Source organism: Taudactylus pleione, unplaced genomic scaffold, assembly GCF_031769625.1.
Source record: "Taudactylus pleione unplaced genomic scaffold, aTauple2 ptg000711l, whole genome shotgun sequence".
Classification (NCBI taxonomy): domain Eukaryota; kingdom Metazoa; phylum Chordata; class Amphibia; order Anura; family Myobatrachidae; genus Taudactylus; species Taudactylus pleione.
This window is the reverse complement of record NW_028285113.1, coordinates 11,204,018-11,231,096: the sequence shown is the minus strand read 5'-3', so window position 1 is coordinate 11,231,096 and position 27,079 is coordinate 11,204,018. Positions and strand designations below refer to the sequence as shown.

The 27,079-nt window shown below is 42.1% G+C and overlaps 1 protein-coding gene across 3 annotated transcripts in view; it reads left to right on the top strand.

Moving 5' to 3' along the window:
• Positions 1-25,540, top strand: part of CWF19L2 (CWF19 like cell cycle control factor 2) — a 190,736-nt gene extending 165,196 nt beyond the window's left edge. The window contains exons 15-19 of one of the 3 annotated variants that reach the window (XR_015872510.1): positions 5,709-5,864; positions 8,016-8,096; positions 22,196-22,297; positions 24,295-24,694; positions 25,270-25,350. Coding sequence is in view for 2 of the 3 variants with exons in the window: in XM_088456757.1 (XP_088312883.1) it covers positions 5,709-5,864; positions 8,016-8,096; positions 22,196-22,297; positions 25,270-25,410 (480 nt within the window). In the remaining variant the exon portion in view is untranslated. Of the gene's footprint in view, positions 1-5,708; positions 5,865-8,015; positions 8,097-22,195; positions 22,298-23,942; positions 24,000-24,294; positions 24,695-25,269 lie in introns of those variants that run through there. The other 2 variants (XM_088456757.1, XM_088456758.1) reach the window with 2 other exon arrangements.
• The last annotated feature ends 1,539 nt before the right edge of the window (positions 25,541-27,079 follow it).

Here is a 27,079-nt window from a genome sequence, read left to right as displayed (position 1 = left end):
GGTGAGTCTAATCTGGTGTAGTAGGGATTTCTAGAAGTGTTTAGTGGAAGTGAAGAAGCCTTGTAAGTGGGAGTGTGGTTTTAAGAGACCAGGCACAGGTCAGAGGTACAGATGTGTCCACAAACACTGATCCTCACATCACTCCAAATAGCGGGTCACAGCCTTAGCTACAACACTAATCCTATTGCTGGCCATACACTAGTGTGATTTCGGGCCGATTGCCCGATTTTAGATGCGTCGTACGATGAATCGTTTGGAAATCGTGTAGTATTTAGGTGGGATACGATCCAATGCGCGCTCCCTCCGCTCTTAAAACGTATCAGATGTGCAGCCCATATTATCTATCGTATTCGTATGCAGATCGTGCCGTGTATTTCTGCATGTGATGCATTGTGTGTCCAACCGGCATTATTTCAGTGACATTTTGAAGAATGTTGATCAATTTTTAAGCAGGCACACGATCGATCGTAACATGAGATCGTATGTACATCGTGTATCCAAAGTGCGGTCGGGACTGCCAGGGAGCTGCCGGTGAGTTCAAGGGAATCGTAAGATGAATCGCAACTTATGCTGGTTGTACTAGTGTATGGCCAGCATGAGAACCTACTACTATATACTATAAGCAACCTAGGGGCCGATTCAGTTATGGGCGCTAATTTGTACACAGCAGCTGAGCGAAAATATGCAAAAGACACAGCCGCCTGGATTTATATGATGGTTGTGCAGAATAGACGCAGGAACTGAGACCCTGGAGCCATTTTAACCATGTGCGGGATCGGCATTGCAGACAGTGACACGCCCGAAAAAACGGTCGCCTGCTTTGTGTCGCCGCCTCCCCATTGGCGCCCAGAAACAGTCCCGGCCTGTCGATCACTTTTCAAATAAATCCTCACTGCGAGCGATGAGAAAAACTTGATACGTGCAAGTGCGACTCAGATGCTTGCGCAGATTACCGATAATCACTCAGGGGGAGATTCAATTAGCCCCGATAAATTATCGGGGGTGGAAAAGGGAAGTAGCCTCGGGCTTTATCACCGAGGGTATTCAATTAGGCTCCTTTTTACATGCGATACCTGTGTTAGCACCCGTTAACTGAATGTGTTAACACTGTTTATCGGGCGTTAACACTTCTGAAAAGTTCACGGATTCGGACGTTAACGGTGCAGTCATTGGGGATTTCTTTTTTGGGGAAAAAAATAGCTATTAAGCGTGGCTAATTAAATAGCCCACGGCGATAAATTAGTACGCAGTAAATTCCCGCTGCTGATTGAGTCTCCCCCACACTGCTTAAACATTGGCATTGTGTCCATCTCTGACTCAGGCCCTAAGACGTATAATTGATGAAAAAGTAGCACAATAGAGGAAAAGGTAGGAAAAAAAAGCACAATAGAGGAAAAGGTAGGAAAAAGAAGCACAATAGAGGAAAAAGGTAGGGAAAAGAAGCACATTAGAGGGAAAAGAAGCACAATAGAGGAAAAGGTAGGGAAAAGAAGCACAATAGAGGAAAAGGTAGGGAAAAGAAGCACATTAGAGGAAAAGGTAGGAAAAAGAAGCACAATAGAGGAAAAGGTAGGAAAAAGAAGCACATTAGAGGGAAATGAAGCACAATAGAGGAAAAGGTAGGAAAAAGAAGCACATTAGAGGGAAAAGAAGCACAATAGAGGAAAAGGTAGGGAAAAGAAGCACAATAGAGGAAAAGGTAGGGAAATGAAGCACAATAGAGGAAAAGGTAGGGAAAAGAAGCACAATAGAGGAAAAGGTAGGGAAAAGAAGCACATTAGAGGGAAAAGAAGCACAATAGAGGAAAAGGTAGGGAAAAGAAGCACAATAGAGGAAAAGGTAGGGAAAAGAAGCACAATAGAGGAGAAGAAGCACATTAGAGGGAAAAGAAGCACAATAGAGGAAAAGGTAGGGAAATGAAACACAATAGAGGAAAAGAAGCACATTAGAGGGAAAAGAAGCACAATAGAGGAAAAGGTAGGGAAATGAAGCACAATAGAGGAAAAGGTAGGGAAAAGAAGCACATTAGAGGGAAAAGAAGCACAATAGATGAAAAGAAGTACAATAGAGGGAAAAGAAGCACAATAGAGGAAGAGGTAGGGAAAAGCACATTAGAAGGAAAAGAAGCACAATAGAGGGAAAAGAAGCACAATAGAGGAAAAGGTAGGGAAAAGAAGCACAATAGAGGAAAAGAAGCACATTAGAGGGAAAAGAAGCACAATAGAGGAAAAGGTAGGGAAATGAAGCACAATAGAGGAAAAGGTAGGGAAAAGAAGCACAATAGAGGAAAAGGTAGGGAAAAGAAGCACATTAGAGGGAAAAGAAGCACAATAGATGAAAAGAAGTACAATAGAGGGAAAAGAAGCACAATAGATGAAAAGAAGTACAATAGAGGGAAAAGAAGCACAATAGAGGAAGAGGTAGGGAAAAGCACATTAGAAGGAAAAGAAGCACAATAGAGGGAAAAGAAGCACAATAGAGGAAAAGGTAGGGAAAAGAAGCACAATAGAGGAAAAGAAGCACATTAGAGGGAAAAGAAGCACAATAGAGGAAAGGGTAGGGAAAAGAAGCACAATAGAGGAAAAGGTAGGGAAAAGAAGCACAATAGAGGAAAAGGTAGGGAAAAGCACATTAGAAGGAAAAGAAGCACAATAGAGGGAAAAGAAGCACAATAGAGGAAAAGGTAGGGAAAAGAAGCACAATAGAGGAAAAGGTAGGGAAAAGCACATTAGAAGGAAAAGAAGCACAATAGAGGGAAAGGTAGGGAAATGAAGCACAATAGAGGAAAAGGTAGGGAAAAGAAGCACAATAGAGGAAAAGGTAGGGAAAAGCACATTAGAGGGAAAAGAAGCACAATAGAGGGAAAGGTAGGGAAATGAAGCACAATAGAGGAAAAGGTAGGGAAAAGAAGCACAATAGAGGAAAAGGTAGGGAAAAGCACATTAGAGGGAAAAGAAGCACAATAGAGGAAAAGGTAGGGAAATGAAGCACAATAGAGGAAAAGGTAGGGAAAAGAAGCACAATAGAGGAAAAGAAGCACATTAGAGGGAAAAGAAGCACAATAGAGGAAAAGGTAGGGAAATGAAGCACAATAGAGGAAAAGGTAGGGAAAAGAAGCACATTAGAGGGAAAAGAAGCACAATAGATGAAAAGAAGTACAATAGAGGGAAAAGAAGCACAATAGAGGAAGAGGTAGGGAAAAGCACAATAGAGGGAAAAGAAGCACAATAGAGGAAAAGGTAGGGAAAAGAAGCACAATAGAGGAAAAGAAGCACATTAGAGGGAAAAGAAGCACAATAGAGGAAAAGGTAGGGAAAAGAAGCACAATAGATGAAAAGAAGCACATTAGAGGGAAAAGAAGCACAATAGATGAAAAGAAGTACAATAGAGGGAAAAGAAGCACAATAGAGGAAGAGGTAGGGAAAAGCACATTAGAAGGAAAAGAAGCACAATAGAGGGAAAAGAAGCACAATAGAGGAAAAGGTAGGGAAAAGAAGCACAATAGAGGAAAAGAAGCACATTAGAGGGAAAAGAAGCACAATAGAGGAAAGGGTAGGGAAAAGAAGCACAATAGAGGAAAAGGTAGGGAAAAGAAGCACAATAGAGGAAAAGGTAGGGAAAAGCACATTAGAAGGAAAAGAAGCACAATAGAGGGAAAAGAAGCACAATAGAGGAAAAGGTAGGGAAAAGAAGCACAATAGAGGAAAAGGTAGGGAAAAGCACATTAGAAGGAAAAGAAGCACAATAGAGGGAAAGGTAGGGAAATGAAGCACAATAGAGGAAAAGGTAGGGAAAAGAAGCACAATAGAGGAAAAGGTAGGGAAAAGCACATTAGAGGGAAAAGAAGCACAATAGAGGGAAAGGTAGGGAAATGAAGCACAATAGAGGAAAAGGTAGGGAAAAGAAGCACAATAGAGGAAAAGGTAGGGAAAAGCACATTAGAGGGAAAAGAAGCACAATAGAGGAAAAGGTAGGGAAATGAAGCACAATAGAGGAAAAGGTAGGGAAAAGAAGCACAATAGAGGAAAAGAAGCACATTAGAGGGAAAAGAAGCACAATAGAGGAAAAGGTAGGGAAATGAAGCACAATAGAGGAAAAGGTAGGGAAAAGAAGCACATTAGAGGGAAAAGAAGCACAATAGATGAAAAGAAGTACAATAGAGGGAAAAGAAGCACAATAGAGGAAGAGGTAGGGAAAAGCACAATAGAGGGAAAAGAAGCACAATAGAGGAAAAGGTAGGGAAAAGAAGCACAATAGAGGAAAAGAAGCACATTAGAGGGAAAAGAAGCACAATAGAGGAAAAGGTAGGGAAAAGAAGCACATTAGAGGGAAAAGAAGCACAATAGATGAAAAGAAGTACAATAGAGGGAAAAGAAGCACAATAGATGAAAAGAAGTACAATAGAGGGAAAAGAAGCACAATAGAGGAAGAGGTAGGGAAAAGCACATTAGAAGGAAAAGAAGCACAATAGAGGGAAAAGAAGCACAATAGAGGAAAAGGTAGGGAAAAGAAGCACAATAGAGGAAAATAAGCACATTAGAGGAAAAGGTAGGGAAAAGAAGCACAATAGAGGAAAAGGTAGGGAAAAGAAGCACATTAGAGGGAAAAGAAGCACAATAGATGAAAAGAAGTACAATAGAGGGAAAAGAAGCACAATAGATGAAAAGAAGTACAATAGAGGGAAAAGAAGCACAATAGAGGAAGAGGTAGGGAAAAGCACATTAGAAGGAAAAGAAGCACATTAGAGGGAAAAGAAGCACAATAGAGGAAAAGGTAGGGAGAAGAAGCACAATAGAGGAAAAGGTAGGGAAAAGAAGCACAATAGAGGGAAAAGTACACAATCAAGGGTAAAAAGACAAAAGACAGGCCCAATACGAGTGATCTGCACCATGCACCGTTATGCTTAAACTGCATACCTAGTACACTGTATGCTAATGAAGTGCACAGGTCTGTGGGGACAGATCAGTAGAGCTACAAGGGGATAGTGCTTAGAGATGAGATATGAGACGCTTGAGGGGTGGTGTTGAGGGTTTTGTATGTTAATATTGGTGTTGTTCGTGTAGAGGTGGCACTGGAAGTTGTATTTGTTTCCAAGAAAGTCTTGAAAGATTCACTGTATTCATATATTCCTATACATTTTTTTTTTTTTAATTCCATGTTCTTTATATTATATGAATTTACCATGTATTCTAACATTTTTGTTTTATATAACAGTTTTAACAGGGTATTTATATATTATATCGTTTTATACAAGCAAACAGAAATTGTCTTCTCTTTGTGTATATTATTATGTGAATATATTATACTGTATGTGTTTGCAGATGTGTTTTATCTATAGATTTTTTTTTTTTATCTATAATTGTAGTTCAATGTAGTTTTGCCAATGTGTTTTGTTGGTTAGTGTGTTAGTGATATTTTTCTTCCAAAAATGTGTTTTAAACAAGGTGTCAATTATGGTATTACCTTTCATGTTTTAAGCTTTAACGAATGCTCGGGTTTGATGCGCCTTACATTCGGTAATCATGGTCTGTAAAACCTCCTGCAGTCACTGTGCTGGGCTCCTGTGCACTAATCTCGCTTGACTGATTAGAACAGGCAGAGCTAATGTCAGTGCCACTTCCCTGTTGCCACCCTCTCTTGCACTGGAGCCTTACATAGTGACTTTATACCTTAGCCTAGACTTTATCATTTTTCTTCATGTCTCCTAGATGTTCCGCAGAGCGCTGGTGAAGATGTTTGAAGAGAAAGGATTGGATTGTGTTTTTCTTGAAACAAACATGAGCATAAAAAAGCGTTTTCATCTGGTCTATGAATGTATACCGCTTCCAAAGGAAATTGGAGATATGGCACCAATTTATTTCAAGGTTAGTAGCCCTTACACATTTCACAGTTTTTGAGCTACAGTATTTTAAAAATGTTTTATTTGACAGTAGTTTTTTTTTTTTTTTAATGAGTTTTTTTTTTATTTTATTATTATTATTATTATTATTGCTTAACGTATGTTGATTTCTACTGCATTCAAACTCTGTTACTGTGCCTTGCCAATCCCGACAACAAGTGTTCATTATACATTTTCTATGACCATGGCAACCCGGGTACTGCACACATTCCGACTGATTGTAGAAACCACATTGTCCGTATGCTCCCTTCTATTAGCACTTAGCATAAACAACATTTTCGCTCACCCTGGAAACCAGTGATTAGGACACATTCTGGAAAGCAGTGCTGCTTACATTCTGGTTGTCCCTAGCTACCAACTTTAAATTGTATATATCTGTTTTACCCTGGCAATTATCTTTCATTGTGTATCCCTTCCCCCTATCTTAGTACCCAGCATGCAGTCTCTCTCACCGAGCCACTGGCATACTCATGGTGGCAATCGGTCTTTAGCATAGCTTCCGTCCTACCCTTTCAACCACACTTCACTGTACATCCTCTTACACTCACTATTAGCTAGCAACAAGCATTCTTCCTAACCTTGGCGACTGTTGTCCAGTTTTGCGTCATACATTCTCCTTCATCCTGGCATCCAAATGTTGGCATACGTTGTATGTAACACTAGCAACCAATGTTCAGCAAATATTCTGAAGAACCTGACATTCAACTTTCAATATACATTACTTCCTATCCTGGCATTCTGGGCAAGAAATGTTCAGCACACATCCTATAAACTCTATGTTCTGAGGCTCAGCATAACATGGCAATAGTGGTGGAGAAATTGGCATAGATTTGACATCTATATGGAGCTAGTAGGAAAGCTTGGCATACATGTCAATAAAATTGTAACTTTGTATTTGTAAAAATTTTCAGGCAATTTCCACTTGACGTATAGTTTGTAGGCTACCTAGACCGAATTCCCAATATTTGTCTGCTTTGTTTGTTCTGGGTTAACTGAAAAGCTACTGAACGGGGTTGAGTGATGGGTGAAGGAACAGCCGCTCCCCAATCCGTGTAACACTGATGGCAGCTCTGGCCACTCGCCCGTGTGGGCCCCCATGCCACGCGCACTTAGGGTTTCCTCAGTACAAACTAAAACACTTCAAATGAAAAAAAATATTAGTAGACACTACATCAACGCGGGCAAAGACACGGGCAACATACATAATACAACTTTATAAGGAAAAATGATTGTACATTCTTTTTTTTTTTTATTCAATCAAAGTAAGCATTTATACCACCCATCTTGCCTAAATGTTATCTATCGTTTGTCAGATTTTAATTGCATTCATTTGCGTACAGCTATGGTTGCAATATCATCGAAACCGATTCTGTTGTGTACAACGTCATGTTTATTTTACTTAAATAAAGTGTTTCATTTTTATTTCGGAATAGCTGAGAAAAACTTTTTATTTGAAGAGACTTTAAAGTTTTCACCACAGTAAAGTCTTAAGATATTCTGGAGTAAAATTGCACTTGAAGTCTTGTAGCAGACAGGCCAAAGATCACATCTTTTCAATCAGGCAACAATTCCGTGTATAAAAGGATTTCCTGCACACTTACTTAAAACTCATTATCAGAGATTCATGGATGGATATTACAGAAATGAATCACAGCTCAATGTATTCAGCAGCGAAGGTGAAATGCATTGCAAATAGGACTCGGGGTATTGAAGAACACATCCACATGTGGCTCAGCAAAATGGTATTGAACCCAGGCAAGATTTCATTAGGCAAAGCATGTTGATGTGACATTAGCTCTTGACAATTGCCGGCCTCCTGCCTCCTCTGTTGCTACCATGCTTGTTATGTCACGTATATCTATTGCATTTCGTCTGGTAATGTCAGCAATAGTCAATGTACGACCATCTCACTCACTGTGTATTTATAGGATTAGCATCACATCTACAGTATAGTGCCCTATAAATGGAAATTTCTGGAACTTGTCTAATTGGACCTTAGAGAGTTTTCAAAGTATAGAAATGAAAATAACTTCAGTGGAAACAAAGATGTTCATTCACACTATAATTGCCTCCATCCAGATATGATTTATGACTGAGAGTTTTGTCTTTGTCCCAGAAAGCAATAATGGAATCTGACGAGGAATGGTCCATGAATAAGAAGTTAATCGATCTCTCTTCAAAGGATGTCCGGAGATCTGTAAGTAGCATGATAGTTGAAGTACAGTGTGGTAATCAGCCTGTCTTCCTATGTGTCTGTTTATCTCATACCTGTCTGTGCACCTTTACTTCCAAAAGTCTTGGTGCCTCAGAACCTGTCTATATACTGTGTATGTATTTTGTTAAAAAATAGCATATCTTCTTTAAATCAGCATTTTTACTAGAGATGAGCGGTTCGGATTTGACACGTTCTTTTCGCCAAATTAGCGCAAGTTCGAATTAATCTTATTGGCTATCTAAAACACGCGAGAGCCGGATAGCCAATATGATGCCGTTTTTGAGATTCGAACATTATAGAGTAAAAGCGAACTGCCCGTCTCAAAGTGCTAACATTTTTTTAAATGTATTCTTACATGACCAAAGGGCCATACCAGTCATCATTTACCCATCAAAAAATAAGTCAAATTGAAGAAACCATGATAAAGTAGGTACGGCCTTACTAGTTCCATGCCTATCAATAGTATTTACTAGTAGTTTGCGCCAAGTGCACTTCACTTCTACATGAAAGCATAGTCTTTGGCAGCTCAGTATGGATCATTCTGATTTGCATTTACACCATGCCAAAAAGGAACGACATTTGCAAAGATTTCAAAGAAGCAATTGCATCTTCTCATCAGTCTATAAATGGTTAGAAGACCATTTACAAACCGTTTGAAGTCCATGATTCTTCAATGAGAAATATTATTTAAAAATGTGATACATTGAAGGCAGTTGACAACTTTCCAGGAATGGGGTCCCACAAATTCACTCGAGAATCAGTCCATATGATGCGCCACAGCGAATTGCAAAGAACCCAAAAGTTTACAGGGATCTCCGGTATATCATAGTAAACATTATGCTCATTATTCTACTATGAAAAAAAGACTGAACAAGAATGGTGTTTATGGTAAAGTAGCAGGGATATTAGCCCCTTCTCTCAAAAAAAGAACATTACAGGAGGCCTTGCAGAGTTGCATTTGAAAACCTCGCACCACTTTTGCTACAATGTCTTCTGGACATTCAAGACCAAAGTCTAGTCGTTCGGTCTTAATGCACAACACCAAGCTTGGTGAAAACCAACACAGAGTTTCACTACAAGAACCACCAGTTTTTGGAGAAGACTTGATTACTTGGAGCCGTTTTGCAGCCATAAGATCTGGAAACCTCACAGTCTTTAAGACCGCTGTGAACTTTTCTTTATACTGGCATATTGTATAGGAGAATTTGAGACCCTTTAGCAACTGAATCTTGCCTGAAATGTGGTCATGCTACGGGGCAGTGGTTATAAGCACAGCAGCAGTTCTACAGCTAAATATGTGCAACCAAAATTTCAAGGTTTGGAATGTGTGCAGCTGAACATTGGCAAGACTGAAAATTACCCCCTAAATCTTTACATGTAACCTAAATGGTTTTATTGAATGTTTGACCTACACAGAAGATATCGGTAGCTTAAAGAGTAGATGGAAGAACAGGTTGAGATAGTAGCCCTAAACTGTTTATGTCCAGCTCAGCATTGTATTTTCTATATTTAGGAAAAAAGCACCGTTTGATTTACAACTCCACTTTAAGGGTGAATGGAAGCCATAGGCAGGTCAATGAGTTCTCTATGGCAGATTATTATGTAGCTTGTGAAAATTACAGACCAGCTGCAGGAGATTGTGAATGTTGTTAAAACTACAGTATGTTAATGAATGTACTTTCAAAATGATGTTTTTCTTTATGAATTATTAACTTGTTGTTCATTAGAACAGTTTACATTAGATTTCAAAGTGAGGCACAAATCAGTGGTAAGAATTTAGGAAGCAGCATTATTCAAATTCATTTTGTGAAACTCTTCTCAACCTTTCAATCCACCAAAAATGATATCCTAAAGGAAAGATGTTTCAATGCACCTATTTTCCTGTGGGTCAACCCAACCTCCCTATATCATGTCACTTTGTAAAAACACCAATTCTGGGGACAATTCAATTAGCCGCAAGGGTGGGCGAGTTACCGTTGCAATGATATGGTAACCGCTGGAAGTGCAAGCCGCCTCATGGCTTTACTGAATCAACCCATAAGATTACTGTGTAGACCTTAGCAGTCCCCCATCTGCACTGTGTAGCCTGTAATATATATAATATACTTCTAATACATTTTAGAAATTGATAACCCTTTGTGTGGCAGGCCTGATATTTTAACAGCTTTTTTCCATTGTAGAACAATAATGTACTAACCATGAACTGCAAATCATCTTCTCAAATAGGGAATATGAAATAAGAAGGATAAATGTTTGCATACCACTATAATTTGCGAACGTCTATATATTTTAACTTACACTTGACATTAATAAGAATGCAGTGTCAATTTAACTTTCTCAGATTAAATTATGCTTAATGGTGTCAGTATTAGAGTTTGTTTTTAACTTCCTGTGTCACAGATGTGGAAATATTTTCAGTTAAAGTGCCTGCATCTCCCGTTGCTGCTATAGAATATTTTATATATATGTGTGTGTGTGTGTGTGTGTGTGTGTGTGTGTGTATATGTATATATATATATATATATATATATATAACAAATATCCGCCACTCCTCCTGTTATAGTACACGCAAACACACACTCACATGTATACTGTGTGTATATATATGATATATATATACTGTGTATATATATGTATAATATATATATATATATATATATATATATTAAATTTTATTTTTTTTCAAGTTCCATAGAAGTAATGAATTTAAGCTACTGTTTCAAGTCTGTTGTTTTACTGTACTAAGAAAAAGCTGATTGCTAGCCAGTTGTGTGAGATTACCTATTATTTCAAGTCGTATGAATTTTGTCAAGCGAGGATTAATTTTCTCCAGTATTTCTTAGATGAGAATATATCAAATCTGATCCACTTTAAGTGATAGATTAATGTGTTTCCCAGTAATGTAATCCATCATCGCACAGATCACCGTGTGATCAGCCTGCAATGCCTTGACATTCATTTGCTGTTGTAGACGTCCGGTCTCAAAATATCCACTCTTGTACAGTACATTATATGTCCTTTCTAAGGAGGTCGAGCTGTCTGCAGACTGTAGCTTTTCCTGTAATGACAAATCTCACAAAGTCTAGATCAGCCCATGGGCTCTATTTGACATTTTCAATGTCGGATTTAATGTCAGTCTCACAAAGATGCCTTTTTTACTTTTAATCTATTTCTCACTTGTTGCTCGTGTAATGTTTTTTAGTTTTAGATTTTTCAGTTATCACTTTTCCTTTTCATTATTTGTCAAACGACTTAACAATGTTTTTGTAATGATCTTAGCTTGTTTTGTTTTATTATACTTTCTTCTTCGGGGTCCATGGGGTCCACAGCCATTACGTTGGGGTATGAATAACTGTTAATACAAACGAGCTCTCTGCTCCCAGGATGCACCGGTTTTCCTCCTCATATACCCCACCTCCTGCCTCAGGTAACCAGTTCTTCCTGTTTGGTGTGTTCACCACACAGACAGTGGGACTGCTGGAGCAGTCCTGCAGAAGAGTACAAAAAAAAAAAGAGAGTTTTACTCTCTATCTCAGAGGGTGGTCTGAGCTGTCCTGGAAGCAGCCTCGCGCCTGATTGGAGGTGCACCGGCCACGCGCTGCAACTACCTCCTCTGGTGCCGCACCGCTAGCCTCGGCAGGTCCTTGGCAGGGGATTCGGCAGGGGCTTTCTGGCCCTGGACCGCAACCGGATCAAGGGGATGGCAGGTAAGCAGGTGGTCGCGGTGACCGCTGACGCCGGGACCACGTGGCGGTCCGGCCTCCGGCGGTGAGACTGTCCGGAGGCACGCTGCAGTCAGGAGGCATACGGCTTGTTCTCCTAGCCTATACCGCCGGGATTTGATGTTCCTGACCAGCCGGGGCTTGTGGGAGCGGCCAGGTCAGTTTACCGGGCAGGTCCAAGCAGCATAGGGGAGGTACGGCCCCTCCCCCCATCCACACGCTAGTTCAGTCTTCTGGCACAGTTGATTGTGGATTGTTCCTCCCAGCCTCCATATAGGGCAGCCAGAGTGTATGTCAGTTGCTCTCTGAATGCTGCTCCTACAAGAGAGGACGCTGGGCAGTCTCCCTGTATACCTTGCCTACTGCTGGTTTTTACAGGGCTCTATCCTACCTAAGCTGAGGCTGATTATGGTAGTGAGAGCTTATATGCATATGGCTCGCAGAGTATTTATGCATGACATGTGATTGTTGTTTATGGATACTGTTTCTTCTGTAAAAGAACTGTAATTCCTGTATACTGTCACTGTCTCTCCCCTTCCCTTGCTACAGGTGTGTGGGTTGAGAGTAGAAAGCAGCACATATACACTCAGAACCAGTGACATAGTGTTACGTCTAAGGAGTCTCAGGGTCAGGGGGCGGGAGCCCCGTTGCTGATATCCTGTGTAGCCTGTAAGGCAGGTTTGTCCCCACAGGACTTTCTACAAAATAGGCTTTGTGGGAACTGTTTCAGACAGCCACCACACCAATTAAGTTTGCCTGTTTCAGGCCCTGAGCCTCCTTGGGCATCATTTTCTCAGGTTATGGCTCAGGTGGCGGAACGGCTGGCTTCCCCGGTACCACCGGTTTGGGGTTTGCCTCAGCAGATGCATCCTATGCCCATGATGTGGCCGCCTTGGATGGACCCTGGTGCTGGTAAGGTTATGGCATCATCCTCGGGAGTTTTTCAGCCTCAGGCTGTCAAACCAAAGCAGCCTAAATCTAGGCGCCATGTACCGCCTTACATGGGTGAGTACTCAAGTGCCTCCTCCGAGGAGGAACAGGCACAGGACTTTTTGCAGGAGTCTAGCTCCGAGGAGGGTGATGATCATTTCCCAGTAGCCAATGTCCCTTTTCTGATAAGGGCTGTAAAATCGGTGTTAAATATCGAGGAAGGGGATCTTCCGCTTAGGAAAGCCCCCCTGTTCAAGCGCCCAAAAAGTGGTTAAGGCAGAATTCCCAAAGCCTGAACATTTATCAGAACTTATGGAGGAAGCCTGGGTCCGTCCGGATAAGATAAGCCATTCTTTTAAAAGAATGGCGCTTCTATATCCTTTTCCAGCAGAGGACTGTGCCAAGTAGGAGAATCCACCATCAGTTGATGCGCATGTGGCACAGCTGATTAAACGTACCACTTTACTAATCCCAGCAGTTTCGCTGAAGGAAACCACGGACAGGAGACTGGAGTCTTGTCTCAAATCAATTTTTTCGCTGGCAGGAACGGCCACCCACCCAGCTTTGGACACTGCTTGGGTAGCAAGAGCTATTGAGGAGTGGGCCAAAACTCTAACGGAGTCTTTACCAGATGCCTCTAAGGAGCAACTGGATATGATCTCCTTTATTAGAGAAGGGGCCTCTTATTTGGGGGATGCCGCCTTAGATGCAGGGATCCTTTCCTCTAAAGTTTCAGCTGAGTCCGTGGTGGCACGTAGGATCCTCTGGTTGAAAGATTGGAGGGCAGATGTCGGGTCCAAAAAAGCCCTAGAATTCCTTCAAATCACAGGAGGTGTGCTCTTTGGTCCAGAACTGGACAAAATTGTATCCTCCATGGCAGCCTCAAAGACGGCAGGTTTACCATCAGCAACCTCATCTAAATTGAGGAGGGCATCCTTACGGGGGTTTTGGCCGCAGGGCAAGGCCAAAGGTCAGCCCTCAGCGAGATTTCCACCAAGAAAGACAGGACCCAGGAAGCCCTGGCAGAACAAATGTCCAGGATCTAGGGTCCAGGATAAACCAGTGGCCTGATGGGACGGGCCTCCCTCTGGGGGATCCCAGGGTGGGGGACCGACTGCTTCGGTCCTCAGAGCCCTGGCACCTCACGATGGAGGATGCCTGGGTTCGGGGAGTTGTTTCCCGAGGGTACGCCTTGACGTTTTGGAGGACTCCTCCTCAAAGGTTCTTTTGTGTAAACCCGCAGGTGGGTTCAGAAAGAGCTTTGGCCCTTCAGAAGGCTATTCTTGCCTTACTAGCATCAGAAGTAGTGATTCCAGTGCCAGAGAACCAGTTCCGAGAGGGGTTTTACTCCAATTTGTTCTTGGTTCTGAAACCAAATGGGTCATACCGGCCTATTCTAAATCTGAGAGAGCTCAACAAATTTGTTCGAGCCCCCGGGTTCAGGATGGAAACTTTGCGATCGATTGTGTTGGCAATGGAACAGGGGGACTATATGGTGTCCCTAGACATACAAGATGCCTACCTTCACATCCCAATCACACAGGCTCATCAAAAATTTCTTAGTTTTGCGGTAGGGGACGAACATTTTCAGTTCCAAGCCCTGCCGTTTGGCCTGTCCACAGCCCCTCGGGTATTCACCAAGGTGATAGCAGTGATGATGGCATGCCTCAGGCGCCAAGGCGTCAGGATTTTGCTTTACTTGGATGACCTCCTGTTGCTGGGGCAGTCCCCACAGCAGTTACAGGATCATTTGAGGCTGACAGTATCATGTCGGTACAGTCACGGCTGGATCATAAACTGGCAAAAGTCGTCACCCTGTCCGGTACAACAGATGTGTCATTTGGGAGCGAGATTGGACTCCGTGGTGCAGAGAATATATCTGTCAGAGGAGAAGATCCTTGCTCTACAATCACGAATACGCAGGTTGCTTCGCAACAGGCAAATATCCGTTCTAGTAGCCATGCAGGTCCTGGGGTCGATGGTGGCCACCTTCAGGATGGTGGAATACGCTCAATTCCACTCCAGACCACTGCAGCAATTCATTCTGTCCCGCTGGAACAAGGATCATCGCACGATCAGGTCCCAGCTGCTGCATCTCTCTCCAGAGGTACGGTTGTCCCTGACCTGGTGGTTGCAGACAAAGCATCTCAGGCAGGGTCGTCCCTTTTGGGTGTCGGATTGGACATTAGTCAGAACCGACGCCAGTCTTCAAGGTTGGGCGACGATGACGGGGTCACACACTTTCCAAGGAAAGTGGTCAGTGACGGAAAGCCGGCTACCGATAAATATCCTGGAACTAAGAGCTTTAATGCAGGCTCAGGAAATCTTAAAGGGCAGGTTGGTGCAGATACAGTCGGACAATCGCTCTGCGGTCGCCTATCTAAATCATCAAGGGGGCACAAGGAGTCGGGCCGCCTTGGCAGAGGTATCAAGAATCCTGGTATGGGCAGAGACTCATCTGCCCACGATATCTGCCGTGTTCATTCCAGGAATCCTGAATTGAGAGGCCAATTTTCTCAGTCGGCAAGAGCTAAATGCAGGGGAATGGGCATTACATCCACAGGTCTTTCGGAACCTTGTGGACAGGTGGGGTCTACCAGAAATAGATCTGATGGCATCAAGAAGGAACAACAAGGTTCCCAGGTACGGATCCTGGACAAGAGATCCGAGAGCCGAGTTTGTAGACGCACTGACCGTAAAGTGGCGTTACAAGCTGGTATATCTGTTTCCCCCGTTTGCTCTTCTGCCCAGAGTGGTCAGAAAGATCAAACAAGAGGGCAGCACCGTCATATTAATAGCTCAAGCGTGGCCGAGACGGCACTGGTTCACAGATCTACGGTCTCTCTCCATAGACACTCCATGGCCTCTGCCATTGAGACCGGATCTGTTGCTACATGGTTCCTGCTGGTACCCAGATCTTCATCGGCTATCTTTGATGGCATGGCTCTTGAGGCCTCCGTCTTGAGGGAAAAGGGGTTTTCTGAGTCTGTTATACGGACGATGCTGAAGGCATGGAAACCATCCTCAGCCCATATATATTATAGGGTTTGGCATACTTTCTTTCAGTGGTGTGAACTGAAAGGGTATGATCCACATAAATTCCTGATATCCAGAGTGCTGGATTTTCTTCAAAGCGGTCTGGAAAAAGGACTACGCCTGGCCTCTTTAAGGGTACAGGTTTAAGCTCTTTCAGTCTGGTTCCAACATAAAATTGCTCTGAGACCGGATATAAAGACCTTCTTTCTGGGGGTGTTGAGGATTCAGCCTCCCTTCGTTTCCCCGGTTGTTCCGTGGGACTTGACTCTAGTTCTGAAGGTTTTACAGGCTCCTCCGTTCGAGCCTTTAAATTCAATAGACATCAAGTGGCTAACAGCAAAGACGGTATTCCTCCTTGCTATGGCATCTGCACGTAGAGTGTCGGATTTAGCTGCGCTTTCCTTCCGGGAGCCGTTCTTGATATTTCATCAAGATAGAGCAGTACTACGTACTAGGGAGGGTTACCTTCTGAAAGTGGTGTCTAAATTCCATATTAATGAAGAAATAGTAGTTCCAGCATTTCAGGGCACAAGTCTCTCACAAGGTGAGGCTTCCCTGGATGTGGTCCGTGCGTTGAGAATTTATGTTAAACGCACGAGCAAATGGAGGAAATCTGATTCACTTTTTGTGCTTTATGGTTGTCATGAGCGTGGCTGGCCAGTCAATAAACAGACACTGGCCAGGTGGATTCGCAAGGCAATTTCATTGGCTTATACACAGGCTGGTATGCGTGTGTCGGATTCAGTGACGGCACATTCTACTAGGGCGGTAGGTCCATCATGGGCGGCCCGCCGGGGTGCTTCTGCTGAGCAATTATGTAAAGCAGCCGCATGGTCTTCCATCCATACTTTTGTCAAATGTTATGCCTTTGACACTTTTGCCTCTCGGGATGCCTCCTTCGGGCGTAGGATTCTCCTCTCTTCCGAGAGTCAGGAGCGTCCCCGCCCGTAGGGTTAGTGTTTTGGGATATCCCCAACGTAATGGCTGTGGACCCCATGGACCCCGAAGAAGAAAATAAGAGTTATGGTATAACATACCTTTGTTAACTCTTTTTCTTCGAGGTCCATGGGTTCCACAGGACACCCACCCAGACGCACCTGTAGTTCTGGGGGAGGTTTTCCGTAGTTTCTTCTCTTGAGAGTCTGGACTCGTAAGTATGGGTCTTTTCTTTCTTAACCTTTGTTTGTCTCTGCCTGCTTGAGCTTGGTAACGAACTGGCTACCTGAGGCCGGAGGTGGGGTATATGAGGATGAACCCCAGGTGCATCCTGGGAGCAGAGAGCTCGTTTGTATTAACTGTTTGGTGACCGGGATTCATACCCCAACGTACTGGCTGTGGACCCCATGGACCTCGAAGAAAAAGTGTTAACAAAGGTATGTTATACCATAACTCTTATTTTTGAACAGTTGTATCTGGTGGCCTCATTTTGACAACTGATTTTTTATTTTTATTTTTTACTTTATTTTTTGTTACCGCTAACTTAGAAATTAGGTTTTTTAACGACCCTTTCATTTCTAACGTTTGTCTGTTAATAAATTTGTGTTTGATGTTTTATAGATACCAGTGTTGGGTTGTGAAAGGTCCACTTTATTTTGTTTTCACAATGTAGGCCAGGGGTGCACAACCTTTTTTAGTCTAGGGGATGCACTTGGAGATGGCACTCATTGGAGGGTACACAATGAAACCTTTCCTTTTAAATATATAAATATTTACAACATACTCATGGAAAAGGCATTGTTAAAAGGTCCCTATGGAGACAGAAGTGGGTGCAATGCTGCAAAATAGGATGCACCACCATAGGGGGTGTGGCCATCCCATGTAGCAACACTTTCCCCTTTCCCACATTTCCTCACCTCTGCAGCAACACCATCACATCCCCATAAGAAACACATCCTCCTGCAGTGCATACTCTCTTTATTTGGTTCACACTACTGTAGGGTCTGGGGCTCCCATCAGAGGGATGCAAGTTGTGCCATGGCTGATGTAGACCATCATAATTCATGCACCAATCCTCACCTCAAACTATTGCATTTTTCAGGCTGCCAGCTAGATTAATTTACCCTTCTTCGGTTACATGGATGGAAGATTGAATAAGCATTTGTGTGGTGACAGGTATCTGCTGGAAATGGTATTGCCATATGTCATGACCCTGCACCCCAGCCTGCGCTCAGATACGCCAAACTGACGCAGGTGGGCGGTTGTGACTTGGGTTTTACTTGAGCTGCCACCACGAATAGTATTAGAATAGCGCTCTTGCGATCGCCAGACACTTAAATCTTACGTAATATTCCACAAATAATAACACAAATGTAGCATGGGCCTCTCCAGGCATGTGCGTTCATAGAGCACAGATACGCTGATATATATTTAGGATTTATTGAGAAAATATCTCCAGGGTTAAAATAACAAGGAAAAACAGGTGAATAAACAAGATATGCAGATATAAATGCACAGCTTGATTTCAGATAAAAGTAAATGATAAAAAGTCAGAAACCTAAGTCTTACTCTGAGATCTTAGGGGATCTGTGTATGGAGGGAGACCACCATAGATCGAAGATGGCGAGCACTCCCTGGTAGAGTGAACACAGTGAAACGTGGGTGGCTGGCTCTTATGGTTCCACAACAACCCTCTCCCCCAGCAGCCCCCACTCTTTCCAGGCTCAATAGGACTGGCCCTTTGTGCTCCCAAGGTTTGTGTATTTGTAAATTAGCATAGCTCCAGGAACCAAAACCTCATATCTCTCTGGGCTTTGAAGATATTTTATTGTAAGAAGACAACTTAAGGTGCTAAAGACGACCCTCTTAGCAGCCGGTGTGTCTGTGTACTGGACTTGCACAATGGCCCCCTTGGGTGAGAGCAAACATTACTTCCATGAAGCTTTTGTCTTCAAATACTAGATAGCACCTGGCCACTTGGTTCTGATTAACTGATGCAACCCAGTTTTGACATACTGTACCCATTCATAGCAAGCAGACGTTCCTGAAATATATATTTTAGGGGAACAATAATAGTACATATCACTCTCAGGGTCAGGTTGTTGCTCATAGTACCATGAGCACACTTTACCCAGGGCACACAAAATACATAGTCATGACACGTGGTTTTGATGAATTGCCGTAATCCATGGCGATGGTCACACCATAAAAGAGAAAAAAAAAACACCCAAACATTATTTAATTAGTAGTATAAAACTATCTCCTACCACTTTTTTCCTTAATGGCTTCAGTATTCCTCTATTCCACTGGTGTCCATATCTTCAGCTTAAACTCTTTACTGCTTTTGGACCATTTTCTGAGCCGGATGCCTCATTTTGATTGATGCCTGCATGGAATACGTATATGGCAGAGCAGAGGAACTCCAGGCCCTGGGACAAGGCTTGATGGGAACTGTTCTTTGAATGAGAGAAAACCTCAGAGATCAAAGTAGTTTGGAATACACTCCTGCCGATCTGAGTTGTAGGAAAAGTAACAGGTGGCACCATAACATGCAACTCATACACTTTGAAAAGCTTCTGGGCAAGGGACAAAGCCAGAAGTAAAAATAACACATCACTAGACAGGTGGAAAGTTCTCCTTTAGGATTTATTTAAACGCACGTGCTTTTCATTATCCTGGATATCTGTATACTGTATACCTCTTACTTGACTTTAGGGATAGTTAAGACAAGAAGGTACAGTACCTGTCTTTTTCAGTGCTCATGGAACGCAAAGTGTGAAAATTAAGGTTAGAATAGGGTAGGACAGTGACGTCTAATTATGGCGACCTCCATGCCACATCAGTTATTTTGTTCTATTTGGAATGCAACAGACTTTCACCTTGAGCCCTTAGAGGAAAAATTAAGACGACACATAATTTAATCCGGGGCAAAGCTAGACTTTCTTTCACCAAGGCAAAGACTCTGCTCTGCACTCCCCTTAACGCCCCCTCTGAAAAAAAAAACAGCCACTACCTAAACCCATTTGTTCTGAAAGGGTAGACATCCAACATGCCATAAAACTTCCCCACATGTCCCACAGACTTCCCTACACCATCCCACATGTCCATCAGATCTTCTTACACCATCCCACATGTCCCACAGACCTCCCTACACCATCCCACATGTCCATCAGATCTTCCTACACATCCCACATGTCCCACAGACCTCCCTACACTATCCCACATGCCCATCAGATCTTCCTACACCATCCCACATGTTCCATAGACCTCCCTACACCATCCCACATGTCCAACAGACCTCCATACACCATCCCACATGCCCATCAGATCATCCTACACCATCCCACATGTCCAACAGACTTCCCTACACCATCCCACATGTCCCACAGACCTCCCTACACTATCCCACATGTCCCATAGACCTCCCTACACCATCCCACATATCCCACAGACCTCCCTTCACCATTTCACATACCACCCTACACCATCCCACATGTCCCACAGACCTCCTTACACCATCCCACAGACCTCCCTACACCATCCCACAGACCTCCCTACACCATCCCGCAGACCTCCCTACACCATCCCGCAGACCTCCCTACACCATCCCACAGACCTCCCTACACCATCCCACAGACCTCCCTACACCATCCCACAGACCTCCCTACATCATCCCACATGTCCCACAGACCTCTTTACACCATCCCACATACCTCCCTGCACCATCCCACATTTCCCACATGCCTCCCTCCACCATCCCACAGACCTCCCTACACCATCCCACATGCCCAGCAGATCTCCCTACATACTGTATTATACAAAAGTGCACACAAATCAACAGCATGGTGCGAGTTCCTACATGCAATCATAGCCCTTTGTGCTGCGTTGAATTGGATTGATTCTGTGTTTCTTGACTGGTTTGTAACCCCTCACTGTATTAGCAGGGTGCGGCTGGTATCTCTCCTGGTCACGATGTCTGTGAATCCGTGGGTTGTATCTTTTGGTCACTGCCTGTAACATCATAAGGTCTCTACGGCAAAGCAGATCTATTCTAGCAGCTACCTTCTGGGACTTATCTGCAGGGAGCTCCGATGCCGCGCTTATTGTATATCAGCCGAGCCTAATGATGAACAGCAGCGATACTCCAGTGCAGCCACATGCTGGTAGTAGCTGGCAGCCCTTCATGGCACCCAGTGGGTAATTCACTGAAGGTACCCAGCGCTCCCCTCCCCAACATCCGCACCCAGTGTAGGTGACAAGCCAGCCTCCACCCAGCTTCGCCACTAACTTAATATGGTCACTAAAACTGCTATAAAACACTGACACAAGAAACACAACGTGGATGCTATCACTTGGAATTTAGGAACCTAACCAGCAATGTTTGGAGACAAATAACGCTTTCATGATTCACCGTCTAAACATCAAGATGTATTATTTAGATGAGCTGGGTTATTGAGTAGCTATCCAAAATGGGGATTAATGGCAGGTATTGATTACTGGCCAAGTGCCTTCTGCTTAGATAGAGAAATGTTTTTGACACTTTGTAACTCAGCGTTTCCACAAAGACTGGTGAAATTCCTTTTAACCATTTCTAGTCCTACTGTACTGTATATCTATTGTAAGCCTAAAGGTATTCAACAGATACCATAGAACTATCTTAAAATGATCACACTAATGGAAGCCTTTAGCATCGAACGCCCTTTCACAGGTCTTTTCTTTGATCTTTTTTTGTTCTTTTCATTATATACAGTATATATACTATTAATAACATAAAAGGAACAGATCCAGTATTGGCTTATTAAAGAGGAGAAGCAAAAATCTCCTGTGCCAACTGAAAGACCTAATTATTATTTGACATTATGTGACTCTTCGACCCGTTCGTCAGTGATCAGGATTACAGATTCCGGTTTTACCATCTTGACGTGACGGCTATAAAGCTATGTTGTACTGGGATTGGGCGGCTCGTCTGTGTTGCGTGCGTATTTTCCCGAACTAATTTATCTTTTGAGTTACTTCTATGATTACAGTGGCGGTATGCTGCATACCGGCTGGTTTAGAGTCTTTGTATATAAAATACTGAATAGACGTAACTGTCGGAAGCAATGGATGTGAGAAAGTTAGCGGATTAGATAAAATAGGACATACAGTATATGACATTACTAGTAACGTTCAGCAGTGCGAACAAATTCATTATTTTGTTCCACATTATCAATTCAGAGCGGCATGACCACGGCCATCATTAAAATTTCATAATGGTTAAGAAATCAATATTACGAGCATTTAATGACATCATATTATTATTGTATCTTTGAAAAATCCAGGTCCCTAATATCTGTCTTTTTCATTTCCAAGCTCAGCAGCAATGTGTGTTCAGTACATATTTAGACAAATTCCTTTTCACATTATTTTTTATTTTAATTTTCATTTACATTTTTTTTTTTATGTTTGTGTCTTTAGGTTCCAAAAGGTTTGCCTTATTTTTCTGTGGATTTTGGGCTCCAAGGAGGGTTTGCTCACGTTATTGAAGATCAGAACAAGTTCCCACATTACTTTGGCAAGGTATTTGAATTTCATATCACCAATGAATGCAGTGTGTCAGATATTGATTTATTAAATTGGGGCTTAGCAGCCGTGAACATTCCAACAACTGTTTTTTGTGTTTTTTTTGTTTTCTCTTCTGTTCAGTTAACAGAAATGTTGAGCTCTGCAGCTAGAAGCAAAGTGAGAGAGATGAGCTTGTAGACATTAGCAAATATAATAGTGTTTTACTTGCTGCGCTTTTAACTAGATTTCCCTACATACTTGCCTATGTTTGTGATCTCCCTTCCGGGCTATGCAAGTGGCAGGTACCGCGGGGTGGGGGAGGTGATGTGAATTGCATCATGGACCTGCCCATTTAATTGGGGAAATGAACAGAATGTAAGAGGATGTCCAGCTGTCTGGGATGAATGGTCCAGGAGAGTGAGCAAGCACAATTCACTGCTAATATGAACTCCAATTGAGCAACTTATTGAGATCACTTATCTGTATGATAAATGCGTCCTTTGTACATTGGGGGAACTAGCAACACGGGCATGAGACTGAGACATTGCTACGTTGGTGCGTCAATTACGCTAGCCACTGGGCGTCACACAGCAGGCACCTTACTGTGACACTGTCCTCTGTACACGGGTTGGATGAGCTAGCAGTGCCACATAGTCTCGCGCAGGGTGGTGAGCTGCTGAGTCACCAGTGGCCAGGTAATATGCACCTGCTGCACGGCCAGTAGACCCGCTGCTGCCTAATTTTGTAGTGTGCTGCTCTCTTGAGTGTGTGCATAACTTTCATTTACCATAGCGATCATGGTGCCTATGATAATAAACAATTCAAATACAACCACAGCTCAGTTTTAATGTATCGTCTACAACGCATATTAGTGAAAAAGTAGGAGAGAGAGTTCAGGCCAATGAACATTAATGTCTATCCATAAGATTAACAATGGGGCTAAACGTGGAGAGCTCATGTCATACATATAATACAGTGATCAATGACAAACAGCAATGTACAGTATGATCACATGATTTTCCACGTTTAGCCACATTGTCAGTCTTCTGTATGGATAGCAATGCTGATTAGTTTACTGCACGCTCTTTCCTACAATTACCCGAATATGATGATACTTTTACCCTAACATTATGCTACATTTTGGCTAACATTGCAGGTAGGCTACCTTTACCCTAACATTATGCTACTTTTTTGGCTAACATTGCAGGTAGGCTACTTTTACCCTAACATTATGCTACTTTTTTGGCTAACATTGCAGGTAGGCTACCTTTACCCTAACATTATGCTACTTTTTTGGCTAACATTGCAGGTAGGCTACTTTTACCCTAACATTATGCTACTTTTTTGGCTAACATTGTAGGTAGGCTACCTTTACCCTAACATTATGCTACTTTTTGGATAACATTGCAGGTAGGCTACTTTTACCCTAACATTATGCTACTTTTTTGGCTAACATTGCAGGTAGGCTACTTTTACCCTAACATGCTACATTTTGGCTAACATTGCAGGTAGGCTACCTTTACCCTAACATTATGCTACTTTTTTGGCTAACACTGCAGGTAGGCTACTTTTACCCTAACATTATGCTACATTTTGGATAACATTGCAGGTAGGCTACTTTTACCCTAACATTATGCTACTTTTTTGGCTAACATTGCAGGTATGCTACTTTTACCCTAACATTATGCTACTTTTTGGCTAACACTGCAGGTAGGCTACTTTTACCCTAACATTATGCTACTTTTTTGGCTAACATTGCAGGTATGCTACTTTTACCCTAACATTATGCTACTTTTTGGCTAACATTGCAGGTAGGCTACCTTTACCCTAACATTATGCTACTTTTTTGGCTAACATTGCAGGTAGGCTACTTTTACCCTAACATTATGCTACTTTTTGGCTAACACTGTAGGTAGGCTACTTTTACCCTAACATTATGCTACTTTTTGGCTAAAATTACAGGTATGCTACTTTAACCCTAACATTATGCTACTTTTTGGCTAACATTGCAGGTATGCTACTTTTACCCTAACATTATGCTACTTTTTGGATAACATTGCAGGTAGGCTACTTTTACCCTAACATTATGCTACTTTTTGGCTAAAATTGCAGGTATGCTACTTTAACCCTAACATTATGCTACTTTTTGGATAACATTGCAGGTAGGCTACTTTTACCCTAACATTATGCTACTTTTTGGCTAAAATTGCAGGTATGCTACTTTAACCCTAACATTATGCTACATTTTGGCTAACATTGCAGGTATGCTACTTTTACCCTAACATTATGCTACTTTTTGGATAACATTGCAGGTAGGCTACCTTTACCCTAACATTATGCTACTTTTTAGCTAACATTGCAGGTATGCTACTTTTACCCTAACATTATGCTACTTTTTGGATAACATTGCAGGTAGGCTACTTTTACCCTAACATTATGCTACTTTTTTGGCTAACATTGCAGGTATGCTACTTATTATACCCTAACATTATGCTACTTTTTAGCTAACATTGCAGGTAGGCTACTTTTTCGCAAATATTTGCACAAAAGAAAGTGCTATGTTAAGCTTAGTACAGTAGTGACGGCAGTGCGAAAATACACTTGTGAAACTGTAATGCGAGATCTGACACCACTCTCATGAATACAAGTCATGCTGAGAGCAAAGCTGAGTAAGGACACATCTGTTTATCCGTGGGTTATAAATAAAGGGGTAATGATAGGCTCCTTGCCTGATTGTACAGTAGGTCTGCCTTAAAAAAAAAAAAAAAAAGTTTATACTACCATATTATTATTTCCATTAAGTAAATCGTAAGACAAGTTTATGTCAGAATTTGACCATTATTGAGTGCTCTAAAATTAAATCGTGTATTTGCTTTTTGCTCTTGTACTGGGACACTTTCCTGATTTAGTATTAAGTCCCATCAGTACAGGAACAGGATGGCAGCTGCTGAACGCTTCACGGTTCTCTCCACATTTCTGTCTCACAGGAAATCATCGGGGGCATGCTGGATCTAGAGCCAAGAGTTTGGAGGAAAGCTGTCCGAGAGAATTTTGATGACCAAAGGAAGAAAGTTTTGCAGTTCGCCCAGTGGTGGAAGCCATTCGATGTCACAAAAAACAAAGATTGATTGCCCTCATTTTAAGCACTGTACTGTTCCTCTGTGTATATTTTAGTATTTCCTGCTGGACATTACTTTTTTTTTTGACATTTTACTTTTCCGTCTTAAAATATTTTCTAAATAAACATTTTGGAATGTGGTTTTAATCTGAAAGATTTTTGTATTGTGTGATAACACATCACAGGTTGGGTATGGGATGCCAGCAGTCGGGATCCCGGCAGTCGGAATTCCCATGCCGGCAATATCAGCATCGGCATCGAGGCCGCCGGGATATTGACTGTATCCCCACATCACAGGGATGATATGTGACAGGTGGAACAACCTCTTGCATGGCACATGCTGCATTGTTGCTCTCAGCGCTGTAGTATCAGAAGCCAAATTGTAGCACATTTTTTCAAAATGGTTTATTAAAATGTTACTGTGACCTACACTGCATCTGGTGTGGGTGAGAATATTGGGGGGTGGGGTGCAATCAGTGCTACACATGTATAGTTCACTATATACTCAGTAGGTTACAGGCTGCATAGGTTTTCATTTCAAAGTGGTTTGTTTTCTAAGTTGTATTATATACACAGCAGAATTTAAAGAGTTAGACTGAAGGAACAGAGGTGGACAACATTTAATAAGAACTCTTTACAACTTGGAAACAATTGAAAAGGATCTTCTGAGCTTCTGGATACCTTGCAACTCAGCCACCAGCTCTCAATATAACTTGGACACACCTTTTGCCAACACCCTGCTTCAGCAGTGCAAGCAACTACCACTTAATATTGCTGCATTTTAATTTTTAAATGTATGTTTTTTGACTTTACACTGTTTATATCATGACACATGTTTTGCAGAGAGAGCAAAACTGAAGAAAAATCTGTTTTTTGGAGCACTCTTATAAAAATTTATGGTGAATAGTACAATGGTAATCTAATTATAGGATATATACAAAAAATATTATGTCCTTTAAATATAACTTTTAATGAAAGTATTATTAAAAAGGAGTGAAAAGAGATTGTATCTACTCCTGTGAAAAATATAGGCATATAAATCCGCAATCACGGAGACTTTGATTCAGGTACTTTCCTCTCCCTCCACACATCACCCTCTCATTTGGGCTAAGTTAGTACCTTCCTCTGCAATGCCTCCTGTATCAGGGGAGTGAGAAGGCTAGGTGCCCAAACAGCAGAAGCACTCTCCTGTCATTTCCTCCAGATACGGCGATCTCCACTCTCTCATCCCCTGTTTGACTCAGAGACAGGCGAAAGCAGAAGTGGTTGCATTACCTTCTTTTTTGGAGCTTTTCTTTTTTCCACTTTATTTATCCAATTGAGTCTAGAGGAGCCTCCCAGGGCTATCTCAATATAGGACACTGCTTCCATGCTTCCATTTTTTCATTAATCAATCTATTGTATAGCAGATGTCATTATGCATTTGTTTAGAAACTAAGACTAAACAGCTTCTAGACCTCAATATTTTTTTCCACTGTGATCAAATTCACGCTGTACCTGCAACAAATATATTGCTCAATTTGTTTCTCAGATACTAGTTAATTGCAGCATATATGATAATTGTATTGTAACCAACTGAGCCTGATTAAGGACTTTTCAATTGAGATAATAATTCTCCACTGTTATTTTCTGTTTGTTGTCAGATATCACAAATGTATATGATGAATGCAATTGCTTAT